This window comes from Xenopus laevis, chromosome 5S (assembly GCF_017654675.1).
Source record: "Xenopus laevis strain J_2021 chromosome 5S, Xenopus_laevis_v10.1, whole genome shotgun sequence".
NCBI classification, from domain to species: domain Eukaryota; kingdom Metazoa; phylum Chordata; class Amphibia; order Anura; family Pipidae; genus Xenopus; species Xenopus laevis.
Genome location: NC_054380.1, coordinates 116,371,563 through 116,390,240, shown reverse-complemented (window position 1 = coordinate 116,390,240; position 18,678 = coordinate 116,371,563). Strand labels below are relative to the sequence as shown.

General features: G+C 38.2%; 1 protein-coding gene across 6 annotated transcripts in view; it reads left to right on the top strand.

The window, feature by feature from the left end:
• agfg1.S (ArfGAP with FG repeats 1 S homeolog) overlaps positions 1 to 18,678 on the top strand; it is a 75,446-nt gene that overhangs the window by 12,832 nt on the left and 43,936 nt on the right. For all 6 annotated transcript variants that reach the window (NM_001091504.1, XM_041563986.1, XM_041563985.1 and 3 more), the window contains 1 exon segment: positions 13,446 to 13,539. In NM_001091504.1, coding sequence (NP_001084973.1) covers positions 13,446 to 13,539 — 94 coding nt within the window.

Sequence of the window (18,678 nt, the reverse complement as noted above, 5' to 3'; positions counted from 1 at the left end):
GGGGAGGCAGATCAGGGAGAAGGTTTATCGCTGGGCGACTAATCTCCCCGAATTGTGTGCGTCTCTGCCCTTAAATTGATACATTAGTTGATACATTTCTTATCTTTGTCCCTGCTGAGCAGAATTGATACAACTGTTGCTAATACTCCAGAGATGCTGCTGAGAAATGTATCAACTAAATGTTGCAAAATTGTAACAGTTTAGAGTCTGTGCCTGAATTACTGAGCTGCCAGACTGAAACACTGAGACATGAACATTAAACTTTAAACTTTCATTAAAGGCAGCTATTAGAATTGATGGGTTGCTGATCCCACAGATGCTGCTGAGAAATGTATCAATTATTGCAGCAAATTGTAACAGTTCAGAATCTGCACCTGGATCACTGAGCTGTCAGACGGAAACACCAGAAGGAGCATTAGACTTTCATTTTGGAAAAACTGTAAGAAATAAGCAATTGGAAGTCTGTTGAATAATTTTAAAAACGGAGTAAAACAATGAATAAGTGTTTGGACGGTGAGCAACCCCTTTAAAGCACTGAGAATTCCTGAAATTGGAAGGGTTGTAGGTGCAGGACTACTTAAAACAATTCGTGACTGTAGCAAATATGGCTTATATTTTATGTATAGAATGGCAAGAAAAAATTTCCAGCATGATGTTATGGATAGTTGTGGTTCTGTTGCTTGGAATGGAGCGTGCTTCATCAAGACTAGTAAAATGGCAATTATAAATACACGTGCCTTGGAAAACAAACCAAACATAGTTGAAAGGTAAATCTTGTGTTTATTAATACAGTACATTTCCCCTTTTGTAACAGTATTACTGTGCTCCACTTATTTTCCGTTGATCACTTTCTTAAAAAAAAAAATTTTTTTTTTTGGTCAGATGATTAATGTTATTTGCAGACATTTGTCGCTTCATACTCTCTACATTTAGCCACTGCTCTTTTTTGTTTGGCTCTGACCCCAGTTAGTTCTGAAAAGAGGATTGTCATTGATGGGGTCTTTGGTAGGAGATAACATGTTGGGCTGCCATACAAGACTCCTATCCATTCTAGGGATGCACCGAATCCAACTATTTTGGATTTGCCAAACCCCCGAATCCTTTGTGAAAGATTCGGCCGAACACCGAACCAAATTCAAAACCAAATTTGCATATGTAAATTAGGGATGGAAGGGGGGGACTTTTTTTTACTTCATTGTTTTTCGACAAAAAAGTCATGTGATTTCCCTCCCCGCCCCTAATTTGCATATGCAAATTCGGATTCAGTTTTGGCCGGGCAGAATGATTCGGCCGAATCTGAATCCTGCTGAAAAGGCCGAATCCCAGATTCGTTGCATCCCTACCATTCACTGACTGTCTTGTAGTCTGCTGTTTGTACTACAGGTGAATTCAATTGAAGTTTCTTAACCCTACCCACCAATTTTTGTGCCCAGCCTTGTCTGAAAGATTTTAAAGGGGTGGTTCACCTTTAAGTTAACTTTTAGTATGTTATTAATTGGCCAAGTAAAGTTTCTATTGACCTTCATTATTGTTCTATTTTTTTCAAATGTTTCAATCATTTTTCATCTTCTTCTGACTCTTTTCAGCTTTTAAATGGGGCTCAACAATTCCATCTAAAAAAAACAAATGCTCTGTAAGGCTGAAATGTACTGTTATTGCTACTTTTTTTTGATTATCTTTCCATTTGTGCCCTCTCCTATTCATATTCTAGTCTCTTATTCAACCCTAGCAACCACATTGCTGAAATTGCAAACTAAAGAGCTGCTAAATAGAACTTTAAAATCAGAAATAATAAAAAATGAAAAGCAATTGCAAATTGTCTCAGAATATCACTCTCCTCGTCAAACTAAAAGTTAACTAAATGGTGAACAACCCCTTTACCTGCTCTTAACCCATCTCTTAGATATTGGCAGGGTATAGGCAATGATTTCACTGGGGGGAGCAGAGTGGGGGACTTTTGATTGCATGAATTGAAATTCGGATCATGACCCCAGTTTGTTGGTCCAAGCCCTGTCCAGCCCTAGGGTAAACCCACAGCTTTCAGGCCAACCAGCATATTTGCTTGTTCATTGAATGACGTTAAGGGACTTTGGGGCTACAGATGTAATACAGTCCAAATGACTTAATCTGTCTTTCTTCAGTGGTGTAACTTTATATCACTGGGCCCCACATCAAACTATTATGTAAGCCCCCAAAATGTCTAGAGGTTGACCCATTTTACCAGCATTTATTGATGAATTAAGGCATCATGTGACCCCCTGCAGCCACAGGGTCTGCTTTCTTTGTAGTTACACCCCTGCATATCTGTATATTTACCAGTGACTGCATCTCTTGACTCCCACAAGATCACTGAAATAAATCATCTGTCATACCATAATCTGTTCCCTTACCTCCAGAAGTCCAGAGAGAGTCCAGGCTTTGCAGTGATAGTTCATTCAGTCTCTGCCCCAGCGAATACCATGTATACCATGCGTACCCAGTGTTTTCATAATGTAGAAGGAACCCCATGCAGACAAAGAAAGGCAGTACAGACTTCATTCTCAGAATAAATCCCTGGACTCCAGAGTTGCAAGTCGGAAATCATACCCACTGTGCCGCAGGCCAGTCCATACAGCCACAATTTGCTTATATTATATTATGTATTTTCCAAAACTTATGTAGGTGACAGCTGCTATTTCTGAAAAATATTTTTAAATAGTTCCGTAATTTATTTAAATTGCAGCTTAAACATACCCCTTATACGTGCCACTATTATTTTGATTAACACATGGTTGAAACCTACAAATTCCATAAACATGCTAACATATACTGGATATAAAAAGAACCCTGCTCATTAGAGCTTGTACACTGAAAGAAGAAGGGGGTATGAGGCACAAAGTGTGAGTAGGTGACCTTTATCTTTCTGATATTAGTTGTTTCTTTTTCCAAATCTTCAGCTAAAAGTAAATTCAGACTTCCTTTTGTTTTTCAGCCACTTTTCTTCTTTTATTTCTCTGCTTTGTAATATTGGTATAGTATTTGGCCAGTGGTTGGAACATGGAGAGATAACCTTAGTTTCAGTGAGCAATCTTGGCTGATTGAGGAGTTGAGGTAGAGAAAGATGCTTGTGCGTGAAAGAAATTGAAAGCGGAAAGATTGTCATAATGAGAGCAGTAAGTATGTGGGAGTAGAGCGGTTACATAAAGGTAATTGATGGTGATAAGCCTTAGGTAATTTCCTTGCAGATGGATATTAGGTTTAATAAGGAGCACTTAGCATGTCATCTCAAATGTAGCATAGTAAGGCTGCCACTTTCATACAGATATAGACTACAGGGGGGAGCATCTTGAAGCTATATCAATAAAGGATAATCAGATCTGCTTTGTATTCTATCACATAGCTATAACTTGCCTCACATTGGTGTACATTGGCCAATCCTGTAAAGTGTCAGACTGATCCATACTGGACAGATACCATACAGCAGGGGTGCCCAAAAGGTTGATCAGGATCTACCAATAGACCTTTAGCTGGGGATCAGTAGATCTCAAGACACTGTCGGCAAACAGCTTGTCTATATCACCCTCCTGTTTCATTCTTTTCATTCAGTTATTTATTATGTTAAGGTCACATAAGAAATAAATGTTTGTTAAATACAGCAATATACATTTCCCCATTAGTATTGACGTAATAATTTGAATTGAATAATTTGAAGTAATAATTTTCCATGGAACAGAATGCTTACGATGTTTTTATGAATTTAGATCATAAAGGGATAACATCACTAAAAGTAGTCCTGTACACTCCTGCCATATACAGTTTAGAAACCTTTCTGTTGTTAGGGCTGACATCCTGAATAGGCAGGAGCAGAATTTGAGCTTTAAGGGATTGATCACCTTTAAATGAGCTTTGAGTATGATTTAGAGAGATATTCTGAGACAATTTGCAATTGGTTTTCATTTTTTTATTATTTGTAATTTTTGAGTTTTTTAACTTTTTATGCAGCAGCACTCCAGTTTGCAATTTCAGCCATCTGGTTGCTAGGGTCCAAATTACCCTAGCAACCATGCATTGATATGAATAAGAGACTGAAATATGAATAGGAGAAGCCCCGAATAGAAAGACGAGTAATAAAAAGTAACAATAACAATACATTTGTAGCCTTACAGAGCATTTTCTTTTTTTTCCGACCCCCATTCCAAAGCTGAAAAAATCAGAAGAAGAAGGTAAACTAGAGAGGTACATTTCCTGAAGAAAATGTGAGTGGTGCTTGCCGTGGCAAAACTCAGGCCCAAATCTGATTGGCTGTTGTTGCCCCGCCCCTTTTTTTCCTAATTGTGAACCACAGTCACTCAGTGACTAACATACCAAAGTTTGGGAATGCTGTCATTTAATGTGTAAAAATGGCAGCATTTCTATTTTTTTCTATTGAAAATCAATGAATGAAATTTGATTGGTTGTTGGTGGCTCCGCCCACTTTTTCTAAACTTGAAGTGGAAACCCCCAGCGACCACATTTGTGATATTCAAGGTCCCTGACATCAATACTGAGAGAATGGCAGCCTTCTTAATTTTTCCCATTAAAACCAATCAAAGAAATCTGATTGGTTGGTTTTGGCTCCACCCACTTTTCTTAATTTTAATCCCAGTCCCCCAGTGACCAACTGTGCCAACTTTGAGGAGGCTGCCATTAACCGTCTAAGAGCGGCAGCAGTTTAAAATTTTCCTATTTAATTGAATGGCTGAAATTTGATTGGCTGTTGTAGACTCCGCCCACTTTTTGTAAATTTTGGCTGCAGTCACCCAGTGACCCACGGTGCCAAGTTTGGGAGCTCTGGCTTTATTACTGTGAGAATTACAGCTGTTTACATTTTCTCATTGAAGTCAATAGGGAAAATCTGATTGGTTGTTTGCGGCTCCGCTCACTTTTTTGGGTCCCCAAAATAGGACAGAAAAGTCACAACACCCCATTCCCGAATAAGCTGAACGGTTTGACACCTCATTCATGGGTCTGCGACAAACTAATTATTCGATAAATTCCCCATTATAAGTCAATGGGGCAAATTTGGGGACCTCTCCTGCCCCGGGGGTAAAACTTATACCTTTGTGTGGGGTATCATCTGACACAGGTCGCAAACCTCTTCAAATGTGGTAAATTTAACGTTTCTACAAGATTCCCTCTCTGCGCTAGAATCCGTCAAAAGTTGGCCTCAATGTTAATCTATGGGACTTTTCGGGGTGGTTAATTGCCCCCGCAAGGGGCAATTAACCACCCACCCCTTAGAAAAGTCATACCACCCCATTCCCGATTAAGCCGCACGATTTGACACCTCATTCATGGGTCTAGGACAAACGGTGCGGGACTAGTTACGCGCCAAACTTTCATACGGAAGAAGAATAAAAATAAGTTTGCAAGATAACAGTAGTGATGCTTTGCTTCGCAAGCACCACTAAAAATAAGTTTGCAAGATAACAGTAGTGATGCTTTGCTTCGCAAGCACCACTAAAATAAAAATAAGTTTGCAAGATAACAGTAGTGATGCTTTGCTTCGCAAGCACCACTAAAAATAAGTTTGCAAGATAACAGTAGTGATGCTTTGCTTCGCAAGCACCACTAAAATAAAAATAAGTTTGCAAGATAACAGTAGTGATGCTTTGCTTCGCAAGCACCACTAATAATTCAAAAACTATAAAAAAGAAAAAATGAAGGCCAATCGAAAAGTTGCTTAGAATTAGCCATTTTATAACATACTAAAAGTTAACTATATATATATATATATATATATATATATATATATATATATATATATATATATATATATATATATATATATAAAAATAATGTGTATGTGTATATATATCATTATGTGTGTCTGTGTGTATAGCTTGCTTAATTGTTGAATACAATTTTCCTGTTATTTACTACACTCGAGTGTAGTACAGTTATGGACCTCCCTAATGAGTAATTTGACGATTGAGGGCTTAATAATGGCTCACATTACAGTGTTTGCAGGATAAATGGCTAACCAGAAATTACACAGGCTGCACCTATGCATAGCATTGCAACTGTTTGGCTTGCTGGCCTGTATGTGAAATCTGTGCAGTTTGGCCATCCATATGTGTATGCTGGGACAAACCACTTTGCATTTGCTCTAAATAGTGCCACTAAATCACTTGCTTGACTTGGTTTACAGTATATAAAGCCTGTTGACTTCAGAGAAACGCAATGCAAGTCAATGGATAATAGAATTTGAATAAAAGATCTCACACCTGTATAATATTGTACAATAAATGCATCTTGGATGTCCAACCTACAGCAGCATTTTGGAGCTGTCATGTGTGACATTAGCTTAAATGCATTGTCCATGGGCTTTTCTGACAACAGACGTAGTAGAGTATTTGCATTGATGTGTGTAGTAAAGAATTGGTAGGGCCTGGGAAAGCAACGACTGAACTACAGCCACCAAGCAAAAAGATGATTGGCTTTATATCATACAGCAATGAAAGCCTGTAAAGTGCGGCACTCATTGCAGTGATAAATACAATACAGACCATTAGTACATTTCCTGGTGCTGTTCTCATTGAGGAGAGACAGCTGAAATACTGAGTATGCAGTATTTCCTAAGGGCTTATATGATAGAACTAAAGCCATAAAGTTACAATTCCTGTTTATAATGCACAGTGGTCCTTGCAACTCAGCCCTATCAGCAAGTAGAGCTTTCTTACTGCTCCAATCATCTCCCTCCTCTCCATCTGCTGTTTCATAAACTGAATTCATCATTGGGAGTCTGTAGTTCCTTTGGGGTAGATTCATTAGCTCATGTATAAATGTATAATCTTATTTATATATCATCACTAGGGTACTACGTTTCCGTCTCCAAATCTTCAGCAGTTACTTCACTTACAATTCAAAACACAATGTTCATGCAAGAAAGCAAGCGTCAGGTGGCATTTCCCCTCAAAGCACTGGAAACTAAGCATTTTTAATGGGACTATACTCTTTTTGAGTTACTTAAAGGGATACTGTCATCAGAAAACATGTTTTTTTCAAAACGCATCAGTTAATAGTGCTACTCCAACAGACTTCTGCACTGAAATCCATTTCTCAAAAGAGCAAACAGATTTTTTTATATTCAATTTTGAAATCTGACATGGGGCTAGACATTTTGTCAATTTCCCAGCTGCCCCAGGTCATGTGACTTGTGCCTGCACTTTAGGAGAGAAATGCTTTCTGGCAGGCTGCTGTTTTTCCTTCTCAATGTAACTGAATGTGTCTCAGTGGGACATGGGTTTTTACTATTGAGTGTTGTTCTTAGATCTTCCAGGCAGCTGTTATCTTGTGTTAGGGAGCTGCTATCTGGTTACCTTCCCATTGTTCTTTTGTTTGGCTGCTCGGGGGGGAAAGGGAGGGGGTGATATCACTCCAACTTGCAGTACAGCAGTAAAGAGTGATTGAATTTTATCAGAGCACAAGTCACATGACTCGGGGCAGCTGGGAAATTGACAATATGTCTAGCCCCATGTCAGATTTCAAAATAGAATATAAAAAAATCTGTTTGCTCCTTTGAGAAATGGATTTCAGTGCAGAATTCTGCTGGATCAGCACTATTAACGGATTCATTTTGAAAAAATTTTTTTTTCCCATGACAGTATCCCTTTAAATTTAAATGAAATTTAAAATGTTTTAATTGAAATGGGTAGTACACCTTCAAATTAAATTTTAGTATGACACAAAGAGTAATATTCTAAGAGAATTCGCAATTGTTTTTAATTTTTTATTATTTGTTTGCAATTTCAGCAGTTTGGTTGCTAGGGTCCAAATTACCATAATAAACTTGCACTGATTGGAATACAAGACTGGGGTATGAATAGTTGGAGGTCTGAACAGAAAGATGAGTAATACAAAGTAGCAATAACAAATTTGTATGTAGCCATACAGAGCATTGTGTTTCAGTGACCCCCATTTGAAAGCTGGAAATAATCAGAAGAAGGGAAATAATTCAAAAACTATAAAAAGGAAAAAATAAAGGCTAGTTGAAAAGTTGCTTAGAATTAGCCATTCTATAACATATTAAAGGTTAACTTAAAGTTGAACAGAAAGATGAGTAATTAAAGTAGCAATAGCATATGTAGCCATACAGAGCATTGTGTTTCAGTGACCCCCATTTGAAAGCTGGAAATAATCAGAAGGGAAATAATTCAAAAACTATAAAAAGGAAAAAATAAAGGCTAGTTGAAAAGTTGCTTAGAATTAGCCATTCTATAACATACTAAAGGTTAACTTAAAGTTGAACAGAAAGTAACAGAGTAATAAAAAGTAGCAATAGCATATGTAGCCTTTCAGAGCATTGTGTTTCAGGTGGGGTCAGTGACTCCCATTTGAAAGCTGGAGAGAATCAGAAGAAGAAGGGAAATCATTCAAAAACTATAAAAAAAAAAAAGAAAAAAATGAAGGCTAGATGAAAAGTTGCTTAGAATTAGCCATTCTATAACATAGTAAAAGTTAAGTTGAAGGTGAACCACCCTTTAAACGTTTCAAAAGAGCTGCTATTTTGTGTCATATTACAAGTTCATACATTTTATATTTCCGCAATTTAAAGGACATTGGTTTTATTTTTGCTTTGCATCTTTTGAAGTCTCCGCGCTAAATTGGAAAAACCCTGCCAAGAACATTGTATAGTAAATAGCGTTTCAGATGAAGGCCGACGAACATCAAGACTCCGTGCTGTTAAGCAAGACAGGGCAGGGCGCCTGCTTTTTGCCAGGAAAGAAAGGAAGGTATGAAAGGAAAGGAACAAGTGGCTTGGACTTTAAGTAATGAAAGAAAACATCAGTTAATGCTGAGAATAATATTACATAGTTTTCTACATTTATAAATACAAAGGTTTAAACGACCAGCTTTCCAGATTATTTCTATAAAATGTTGCACTAGTCTGGTGAGCCATATATTCCATGAAACTTCTGTAACAATTTCTGGGAGTGTATGTGAGGGCCCACGGGTGTATGTTAGTTGCTATTCTGTTATCATGATCAGTGGAAGAGGAAAGGCTCTCGGTTGGTCTCAGTGCTTGCAACATACCATAAACCCATTGCATAACAGCCACTAGAACGGAGACTTCAGCTAACCACTTATGCTGCAATGCCCCCTATTCCCTTTCAGCTCTGCCTTGTGCAACAAATATGAGACGGCAGACTAGAAAGTTCTCTTATTTTTTTTTAAACAGAAATTCTTTTTGGGTTTTATAATAACAGGGATAAAGATACATAAAAAAAGAAGGGGGGAGGGGATACATTTTCTAGTTCAGTCATCATCATGCAACATGTGATCACAACATAGTAATAGTAATGAATAGTAAAATGTTTTTTTATCAATGAGTGATATTGCTGAAATCTATGGTCATGCTTGTAATCTATATATGGAATAATGTACACCAAATTGTCAAAAACAAATTGACGTCCAAAGACTTTAATGCATTTCAGCGAACTTTTGCCTGCTGACAAATTTTGGCTAAACGGGTTGCCCATCCCTACCTAAGAATATTCTGACGGCATAGATCATAACTCAGCTGCTGAACCTCTGGGCTGGTACAATACGTTTACTATAAATTTCTACCCATTATTTTGGATGGATATATATATAGATATAGATAGATATATAGATATATATATAGATATATATATATATATATAGATATATATAGATATATATATAGATATATATATAGATATATATATATATATAGATATATATAGATATACAGATGAAGCCACTTTGATTTGTGAGTTAAATGCATCATGACTCAGGGGTAATTGAAGAAACTGTGTTATCTAAAGTCATCTTAACTCATTTAATGCATTTAACCTTTTCATTAGCATACCAAAGCTCCATTGTTCACAATGGTGAATGCTTTAATTAGATGGGATGTTGTGACGCAGTTTTCTGTGTTAATTGAGATAAATGGGATATCTGTGTTTAGTTATTCTGTGTCAAACAGACAAACCAAAGTGGCTGCATCTGTATACGTTTCTACCCAGTATTGGGTATTTATATTATATATACATAGTACTGGAGGAAAAATCCTCATCCAAAGCTCTACTATATTAATTAAGAGCTGTAATCTTCTTTGTGTATAATTTTCTCTAACTGAAAGATTCAAAGGAATTATCACATGTTTAATAAGGGATTAAATATATGGCTAGATTTGAAAAGGCCAGATTTATGTTCGAGTGCAGAACCAGCAATGCCCACCAGCCACATCTAATAAGGCTTTATACCCATAGCCCCTATTGGTGCATATGCCCTTAAACTCTCTACCTGCATTATTTGTGTCTCTATCATATTTGCAGACATTATGGCCAATTTTATCCAGAGCCAATCTGCCTATATGTGTTTGGATTATGGGAGTACATCATAGTACCCAGGGGAAACCCACCCAAGCACTAAGAGAATGTTCAAACTCCTTGCAGATCGTGCCCTAGCAGGAATTGAACCTAGGACCCCAGTGCTAACCAATGCTTCATCATAGGAAAACTTGTTATAACATGATCTAGTTGGTATTTCAGAAGACATAGGGGCATATTTATCAAAGAGTGAAGTTAGAGATCGCCACAGTCCGCTAGAGTGAAATTCCGCCACTCATTTCTATGGGATTTTTATCAATGGGTGAAAGTTCATCCTTTGATAAATACGCCTTTCAAAATCCCTTAGAAATAAACGGAGAGTGGCGGAATTTCACTCTAGAGGACTGTGGTGATCTCTAACTTACCTCTTTGATAAATGTACCCCATAGTAGGCAACATATATGTATATTGTTTATCCTTTTATGACTGTGGTATAAATTACTGGTTTATCCAAAATGGATGCAATGTAGATTGCAGTTTCTTTGTATGGCACTCTATGCACCAGATATATCACTGTAGTCTGTGTGTGAGGCATATAAAATAAGGGCATGGCTTACAATTTTCCATGATAGATGCTAAATTATACCAGGGCAGTTGCCCTTAGCAACCAATTATATGTGCTTTCCTTTTCTAACTGGCAAAACCAATATGATGCGGCAGTTCAGAAACATGTATAAATCCCTAGTTGCATGGTACCCATATGGTGCAGGTCCCTTCCCTAGGGACGATCTCTGTACGGGTTTCTGTGTGTTCTGTATGATGTATATAGTGATACGGCGAGCGTGCGGATAGACTCACTGCTAGGAATGAGTCAGCTTCCCTGAGCATCTGCTGGGTGCAATTCAGTGCATCACAACAAGCTCTCACTACCAGCAAACCTACTGGGACTGCTGTTATGTATGGCTGAGCAGAAATGACGTAGGAGTGAGCTTGTTCGTTATTGTGTTCCTTCACCTGATACTCAAATGAATGGCAAGCTGTTCAGTGAACTCTAAATAATATAGACACCATGGCATTGTTTCAGCACTACTTTGCATTGTACAGTATAAACGCCTCCTTCTCCAGCAGCAGCAGCAGCGTAAAGCTTGCATTCACCTCTCCTTAGCTCAAGCCTCTTGGGAATAGAAGATGAAAATTGCTATTCTTCTTCTATAGGAAAAGAATAAATTGAAAGTTTATTATAAGACCAAAATATTCAAAAAGTGTATAATTCATTTATCAAACAAAATTCTTAAAAACTTGGTGGCCCGGTAACACAACAAATACATAATCAACAAAAGTACATAAAAAACAATTGTCAAGTTGTTCCAGGTGGGTAATCACTCGTTTATATTTAAATAATACAATTTATGCTCCTTGGTTGTGATAGGTGCTTGCCCCAATTATGAAATAGCAAGGAAGACTGTGAGTTAAAGTTCTTAAAATTAGAAAAGTTATTTTGTGTTTAGAGTGTGAGTTCTAGTTCTCCAATACGGTAAATCGATATAGGGTACAAGGTTCTTCTCTCAGTGGATTATCCGGCTAATTTGTATAAGGCTGTAGATGAAAAACAGGTTTCCAAAGGGATTTGTTGGGGCGTCCCCCACAGCCGCCATCTTGAATCTTCCGTGAAAAGGTACCTGCAAAGTGGAGAAATCGTGAACAGGCTGGTTACCACTAAAAGTCTATGCCGGCTGTGCCTTAGAGGAAAAACCGGAATGCAGGATCTGGTGAGATCAATCCAATTATTTTGGGGGGGCATTTACAGCTGGAAAAAAAAAGGGAGTGGGGGGACCCCCCAACAAATCCCTTTGAAAACCTGTTTTTCATCTACAGCCTTATACAAATTAGCCTGATAATCCACTGAGAGAAGTACCTTGTACCCTATAGCGATTTACCATATTGGAGAACTATAACTCACACTCTAAACACGAAATAACTTTTTTAATTTGAAGAACTTTAACTCGCAGTCTTCCTTGCTATTTCATAATTGGGGCAAGCACCTATCACAACCAAGGAGCATATATTGTATTATTTAAATTTAAACAAGTGATTACCCACCTGGAACAACTTGACAATAGTTTTTATATACTTTTATTGATTATTTATTGTGTTTCCTGGCCGGCCAGTTTTTAAGAATTTTGTTTGATAAATAAATTATACACTTTTTGAATAATTTTGTTTGATAAATAAATTATACACTTTTTGAATATATTGGTCTTATAATACACCTTTAATTTTTTATTCTTTTGATTTTGCATTATCCTCAATAGGACCTTGAGGATTGAGAGTGTTTGTTTGACTAGTGAGAAAGTTTTTTTTCCTAATGCCACAATACCTCAAATTATAATTCTTCTATATGAGCAGATGGTGACGTTAAAGAGCCAGTGAATCCCAAAAAATGAGTAGTATTACACAGACACCTATCTTGTACATAACCCAGGGACTGCCTGTATATGTGTTTATTTCTGTTTGTGCCTTTAGAACTCTACAATAAGCAATCCAGTAGTCATAGTTTCAGTAAAGCCTTAGATAATATATGTTCTTATAAGTAAAATCAGGGCCCATGAGTATATCTCAGTGTGGGCCTGGGAGATGTATCTTGGCGAGCAAAATACTTTATGGCACCTTTTGCTTGATAGAGGCAATTTAGCAGTCACACGTCTGGGATTTAATTTCTGTAATTGCTGTTGGGATTAGGATGCACCTAAAACTGATGCAGCACTACTTGTTTCTCCTGTTCCATTTGCAGCAATGTTGTATTAAATTTGTTGCTCAGGTTGGTCAACTTTTTTTTTAGTCTTCCATTCTTCTGAAGCTTTCTGTCCCAAAATCTTTTTATAACCTCCACTAGTACTACAAGCTCTGGCAATGCAATCTTTGTTTTATAATGCATTGTTGTAAAGGTTTAGTTATTGCGCTAAAAATATTAAACCTATGAAAACATTGTGGTGTATGGCAAGGTGTCAGCAGGTACAGTTCATTTGTTCTGAATACTGATCATGTGTAACATGGATATACGTACATTTTGGAGACCGTTTACCTGTGAGTATATGTCTTTTAATGTCTTTTTATTTTGCACCCTCTTAGGCGCGGTCTCAACCCACCCCACAGAGTGAAGTCAATCTCTATGACTACGTTTACACAGCAAGAAATAGAATTCCTACAGAAGCACGGCAATGACGTAAGTCTATCCCATGTCAGACGTTGGCTGATAGCAGCCGAATCTAACAACAATTGCCTCTATCCTCACCTTATAATATATGGCAGCCTCTTAGAAAAATAATGATCAGTGTTGGTGAGGTGGGTATTGAGATTTCTGCACTTGCTGTAATCATTTTCCTTGTTTGGGGGCGTTTGCTTTGTGATTATCCCCAAACAGATCCAACTGCTTGGATAGAACATTGGAGCTCAAATCCACTGACTTATGTTGCAGGAGAGGCAAGTTCAGACTGTGCAACTCATGTACAGACTTGCTCTGACCATCTAAGTCAGATTGTTTGTATACACACAATTGTGTGATTTTGTGACTGGATTCTGACTTTCTCCAAAGTAAACTAGAAATGTGACCTGTCACCTTTTTATTGATGTTTATATTAAATAAATTATCGCTCAACACTGCCCTTGTTTTTATTGTTCTACCTTTTTTGCAGTCAGATTGACAGTAGGATCAACTGCAGTCATTTTAATACTTATCAAGCTGATCATTTCTACTTCTGTTTTTTTATGATATACGACTTGTCTGAGCAGTTTCCAGATATTTGTGTTCTCAGCAGAATGGCAGAGACAGGAAGGTCTTGTAACATAGCAGGAAAGGCCAAGAGATGACCTCTCGATTGTTCTGCCCCAGTATAATATGTAGCAGAAGTACCAGGAAGCACGTGCATCTCTGAGCCCCATCATTGCAAAGAAGGAAAATTAAACTGTGATAAAGCTTATATAATGACACAGCATTTTCTCTGTGAAACCGTTATACTTTTCAAAATGTACTAAATGATATAATAAGCTGCTGTCTTATTAAAATATAATGAGGTTAAATTGATCTGTACAAATTACTTGTCAATTTCAGCTTTGGGTTTAATTGTAGTATTTCTGTTATTTTTTAATTTAGGGTAGAACTCCACGGGCGATTTTTACCTGCGATACCTTCCGTTCCAATGTGATGAGACTAATCGCAGGCGTCACGTTGGATGCGCCGAATCTAATGTAAGTAATACTAATGTCGCACGTAGAAGCTGATTACAGTCCGACACGACTGTGCTGTATGTTGCGTCTTCATCCGACAGTCGTGCTGTGTATGATGTAATCGGCTTCTACGTGCGACATTTGTTTTACTTACGCATCCGACGTGACGCCTGTGGTTAGTCTCATTGCATTGGAACGGAAGGTATCACGTGGAGTTCTAACCTTAGTGTGGTTCTTTCAGGCAACATGTATTTTTTTAATTAAAAAAAAAAAAAACACATTGTGGATATAATTTATTGGGGACAGGCTTTTTTTTATTAAGCATAGCAAGATGTACACAGGTGGGTCAGCAATATACAATTACATATGTACATAACCCTTATTTTTACATTAATTGGAAACTTAGTTTAAACTAAAACACAATGTCTTGTTATAAATTCAAGTGCCGATATACACTCCAGACTGCAATGATTATACACACAAATATTGAGGACAGGTTTACTCTTCAATACGAATACTCCTATAGGCTATAGTTTAGCATTTGACAAGATAAAGTTTACTTCTCCCAAATGTTTACTTCACCCATCTGTATCTCCTTGAAACATGCTACACACAACACTAGGAATAGTCTCATACTTCTCTCATGAACAGATCAACCACCAATGCTTTACCCAAAATGTTCCCAAGTGATGAATATGTTTTTAAGGTAGCCAGATTGTGTAAGTTGAATGGTAACTGATACAGTTATGGGACCTGTTATCCAGAATGCTCGGGACCTGGGGTTTTTTAGATACCGTATATACTCGTGTATAAGCCGACCCGTGTATAAGCCGAGGTACCTAATTTACCTAAGAAAACTGGAAAAATTTATTGACTCGTGTATAAGCCTAGGGGCTGATTGAAAATCAATCTGTACCTGCACCCACTGAATAACAATGAAAGGTAGGCCTGAGAGGTCAGACAGCTGTGGGAACTCAATGGGAAATGGAGCAGAAACAGCAGCCTGGGAAGATACAGTAAGTAAATACAATCATTTCTATGCCACTTGCAACAATATTTTCTTATTTGAACCCACATATCCTGATACTCTGCAAAAAGACATAAGTTATATTATATATTGAACATTGAGACTAAATCCATAAGTTCTAGGAATTTCAATACACGATTGGAATAAGCTCCCTGTCCCAAAGAACTTGCAATCTATAAGAAGAATCTATAAGCACTTTGTAACTTCCATTATCATATTTGTGCAAAAGTTTCCATGCCTCTGCAATTCTTCAATTTCATCCACACATTCTGAATTTTTCTATATGGGACAGGGAAAAATGTGGGTGAGTAGTAAAGAATACACCCATTAGCTGAGTGAAAGATGAAGGTTTAAAGGGGAAACTACAACCCAAAAGAAAAAGTCAAAAAAATATTACCCCCTGCAAATGTAATTTATAGGGCTGCTGTACAGTAATAATTAACGGTCACTAGCTGAGAGGCTGAAATCTGATCCATAGTGATCCATAGTGCCAAATTATTAGTGCAGTGCACCACAGAAAGTGGCTTCCGCAGATACCCAGGGACCAGCTGTGCCTACTTAGCATCCCATGGATAAATGCAGTCAAAGCGTTAATGTTAATCTCTTTTAACCCCTTGGCTCAGTGGGTAGCTTTTCTGCCTATTTGGGCACTGTCAGTTTTTATGTTTTCCCGATGTCTGACTGTTTTTCTCCCATGCATCAAATACATACAAGCAAGTTTGCTTGCTCATGACCATGAAAACATCTCTGTAGTAAATACATACAAGCAAGTTTACTCGCTCATGACCATGAAAACATCTCTGTAGTTAACCTTACCCATATAAATTTTATATAAGACTAGTTTGCCAGATAGGAACTTCACAGCTATCTATGTGCTTGTATAAGATTATTAGCGACAAGCTGTTGCACACTGTCCTTTCATAAATATGGCCCTTTATATATATACTAGGTCCCCTGCCACCTCTACTATGTCCTTTGAGCAGCTAAAGGCAAGCTAGTGACTGACTGTCACGATCGCCGCCCGGAGCAGGTCCAGGAGCTCCGGGCGGCGCGTCCTTCCCTGCCGGCGTCGCTCCCAAAATGGCGGCGCCCATGGCCGCCACGTGGGTAGCGGCGCCGGCGCCTCTACCCACGTGGCGGCCATGGGCGCCGCCATTTTGGAAGGACGCCGGCAGGGAAGGACGCGCCGCCCGGAGCTCCTGGACCTGCTCCGGGCGGCGACAGAGTCCTGATGCGCTATGGGAGAGGGAGGTGTGTTGGGGCCGCAGAAGGAGCCTCGTATCCGGTGAGGGATTGGCTACAGTATCCGGTGAGGGATTGGCTACAGTATGTGCGTATGACCCGCGTATAAGCCGAGGTCGAGTTTTTCAGCACATTTTGGGTGCTGAAAAACTCGGCTTATACGCGAGTATATACGGTAACTGATCTTTCAGTAATTTGGATCTTTATACCTTAAGTCTACTACAAAATTATGTAAGCATTAAATAAACCCAACACGTTGGTTTTGCTTCCAATAAGGATTAATTATATCTTAGTTGGAATCAAATCAAAGGTGCTGTTTTATTAATACAGAGGAATAGAAAATACTTTTTAAAAATTTTAATTATTTGGATAAAATGGAGTCTATGGGAGACAGCCTTTCTGTAATTCGGAGCTTTCTGGATAACAGGTTTCCGAATAACGAATCCCATACCTGTACTTTATTTGTTTATGCTTTATAAAACAAGCACCCTGATCTTGATTGCATAGTCTCCTTGCCTAAAAGCAATACACAACCCAATGGTGAAGAACCGTCTGGTGCAGAAGACTGTGCAGATATATGGCTACATATTAAATGGAAGCAGAAATGGGTACTTTCTTTACTTTACTTTCTTATGTCTGGCTACCATCCACAGGCAGCACAGACAGTGCATAATACTGATATATTGTATTGTGTATATTCTTGATCTTGATGATTATCCTAACTGTTAGACCTGCATGTTTGTTTGTGGTTGCATTATAAGAAGTGGGAACTCCTATAACCTGCATTCCAACCTGTTTACACAGCACACTTATTTTGTATATGTCAGTACAACTAAAAGCTGTGTAAAGTAATTGTCCTTTATTATAATGAAAGCTGGCAATTCTGTGATGACTTTATCGCTTTACTTGAGTGCTTACCAATATTCTTTAATGATTAGTGCTTTTTAATATGTTCTACCTGTGGAAATTTCTTTTCTGACGATGAGTGCTTAGTTTTCTTTCTTGAGCCTGCATTGTCCTGTTAGCCAAGCAAATTCGCTAGTTGACCTCTGACATGAGTAGCCAGTAGCAAAATCTTGAGCACACTAAAATATTTACTAAAATATTCACCATGAAGCACTGGTGCTCGCCATGGCCAATACCCTTTCAAGACGAAGTCCACTCCAGCATAAAAAAAATTAGTCACATAGATACCTCTTGGTAGGACATACTGAGGCCTACACAGTGTATTAGCTGAATTCAAGGAAACCACACAAGCTTTTTGGGTGCACCCCTTTATCAGGTGCACAGGTGTGTGTTTTCTTATGTACCAAAAAAAAATCAAGTAGAGCTTTGTTTGGCCCACCAAGAGGAATCTGTGTTCCTCCATCCTTCCATCTTTCGACCGTCTTTTCGTTTTTGGACTACATACTATTATTTGTGTATTATTAAGCTGCCTATAGCTGACCATAGACGCAAAGATCCGATCGTACGAATCGAGGATTCGTACGATCTTCGGACCGTGTGTGCAGAGTCCCGACATTTTCGTCCGGCAGAGATCGGTCGTTTGGTCCATCAGACCGGTTAAAAGATTTCTGTCGCTGCCGATAATATCTCTGCATGTATTGCCGATCAGATGATTTTCAGTGGGAGACTGTCACTAGCTTTTGTCGGACATAAATTTTGTATGATTGATGTCAGGGGCAGAACATCGACTGATCTGTTCTTTTACTACTTTATTTGATCTAATGGTTAGTGGCAGGTCGGGAGATGGGGAAGTCCGATCCTTCGAGGATTTGCACGTTTGGATCTTTGCATCTATGGCCAACTTTAGGCTCATTACATATTCTCTGCAGGTTTTTTTTTCATTTGGTCGGAGAATGTGTTTTT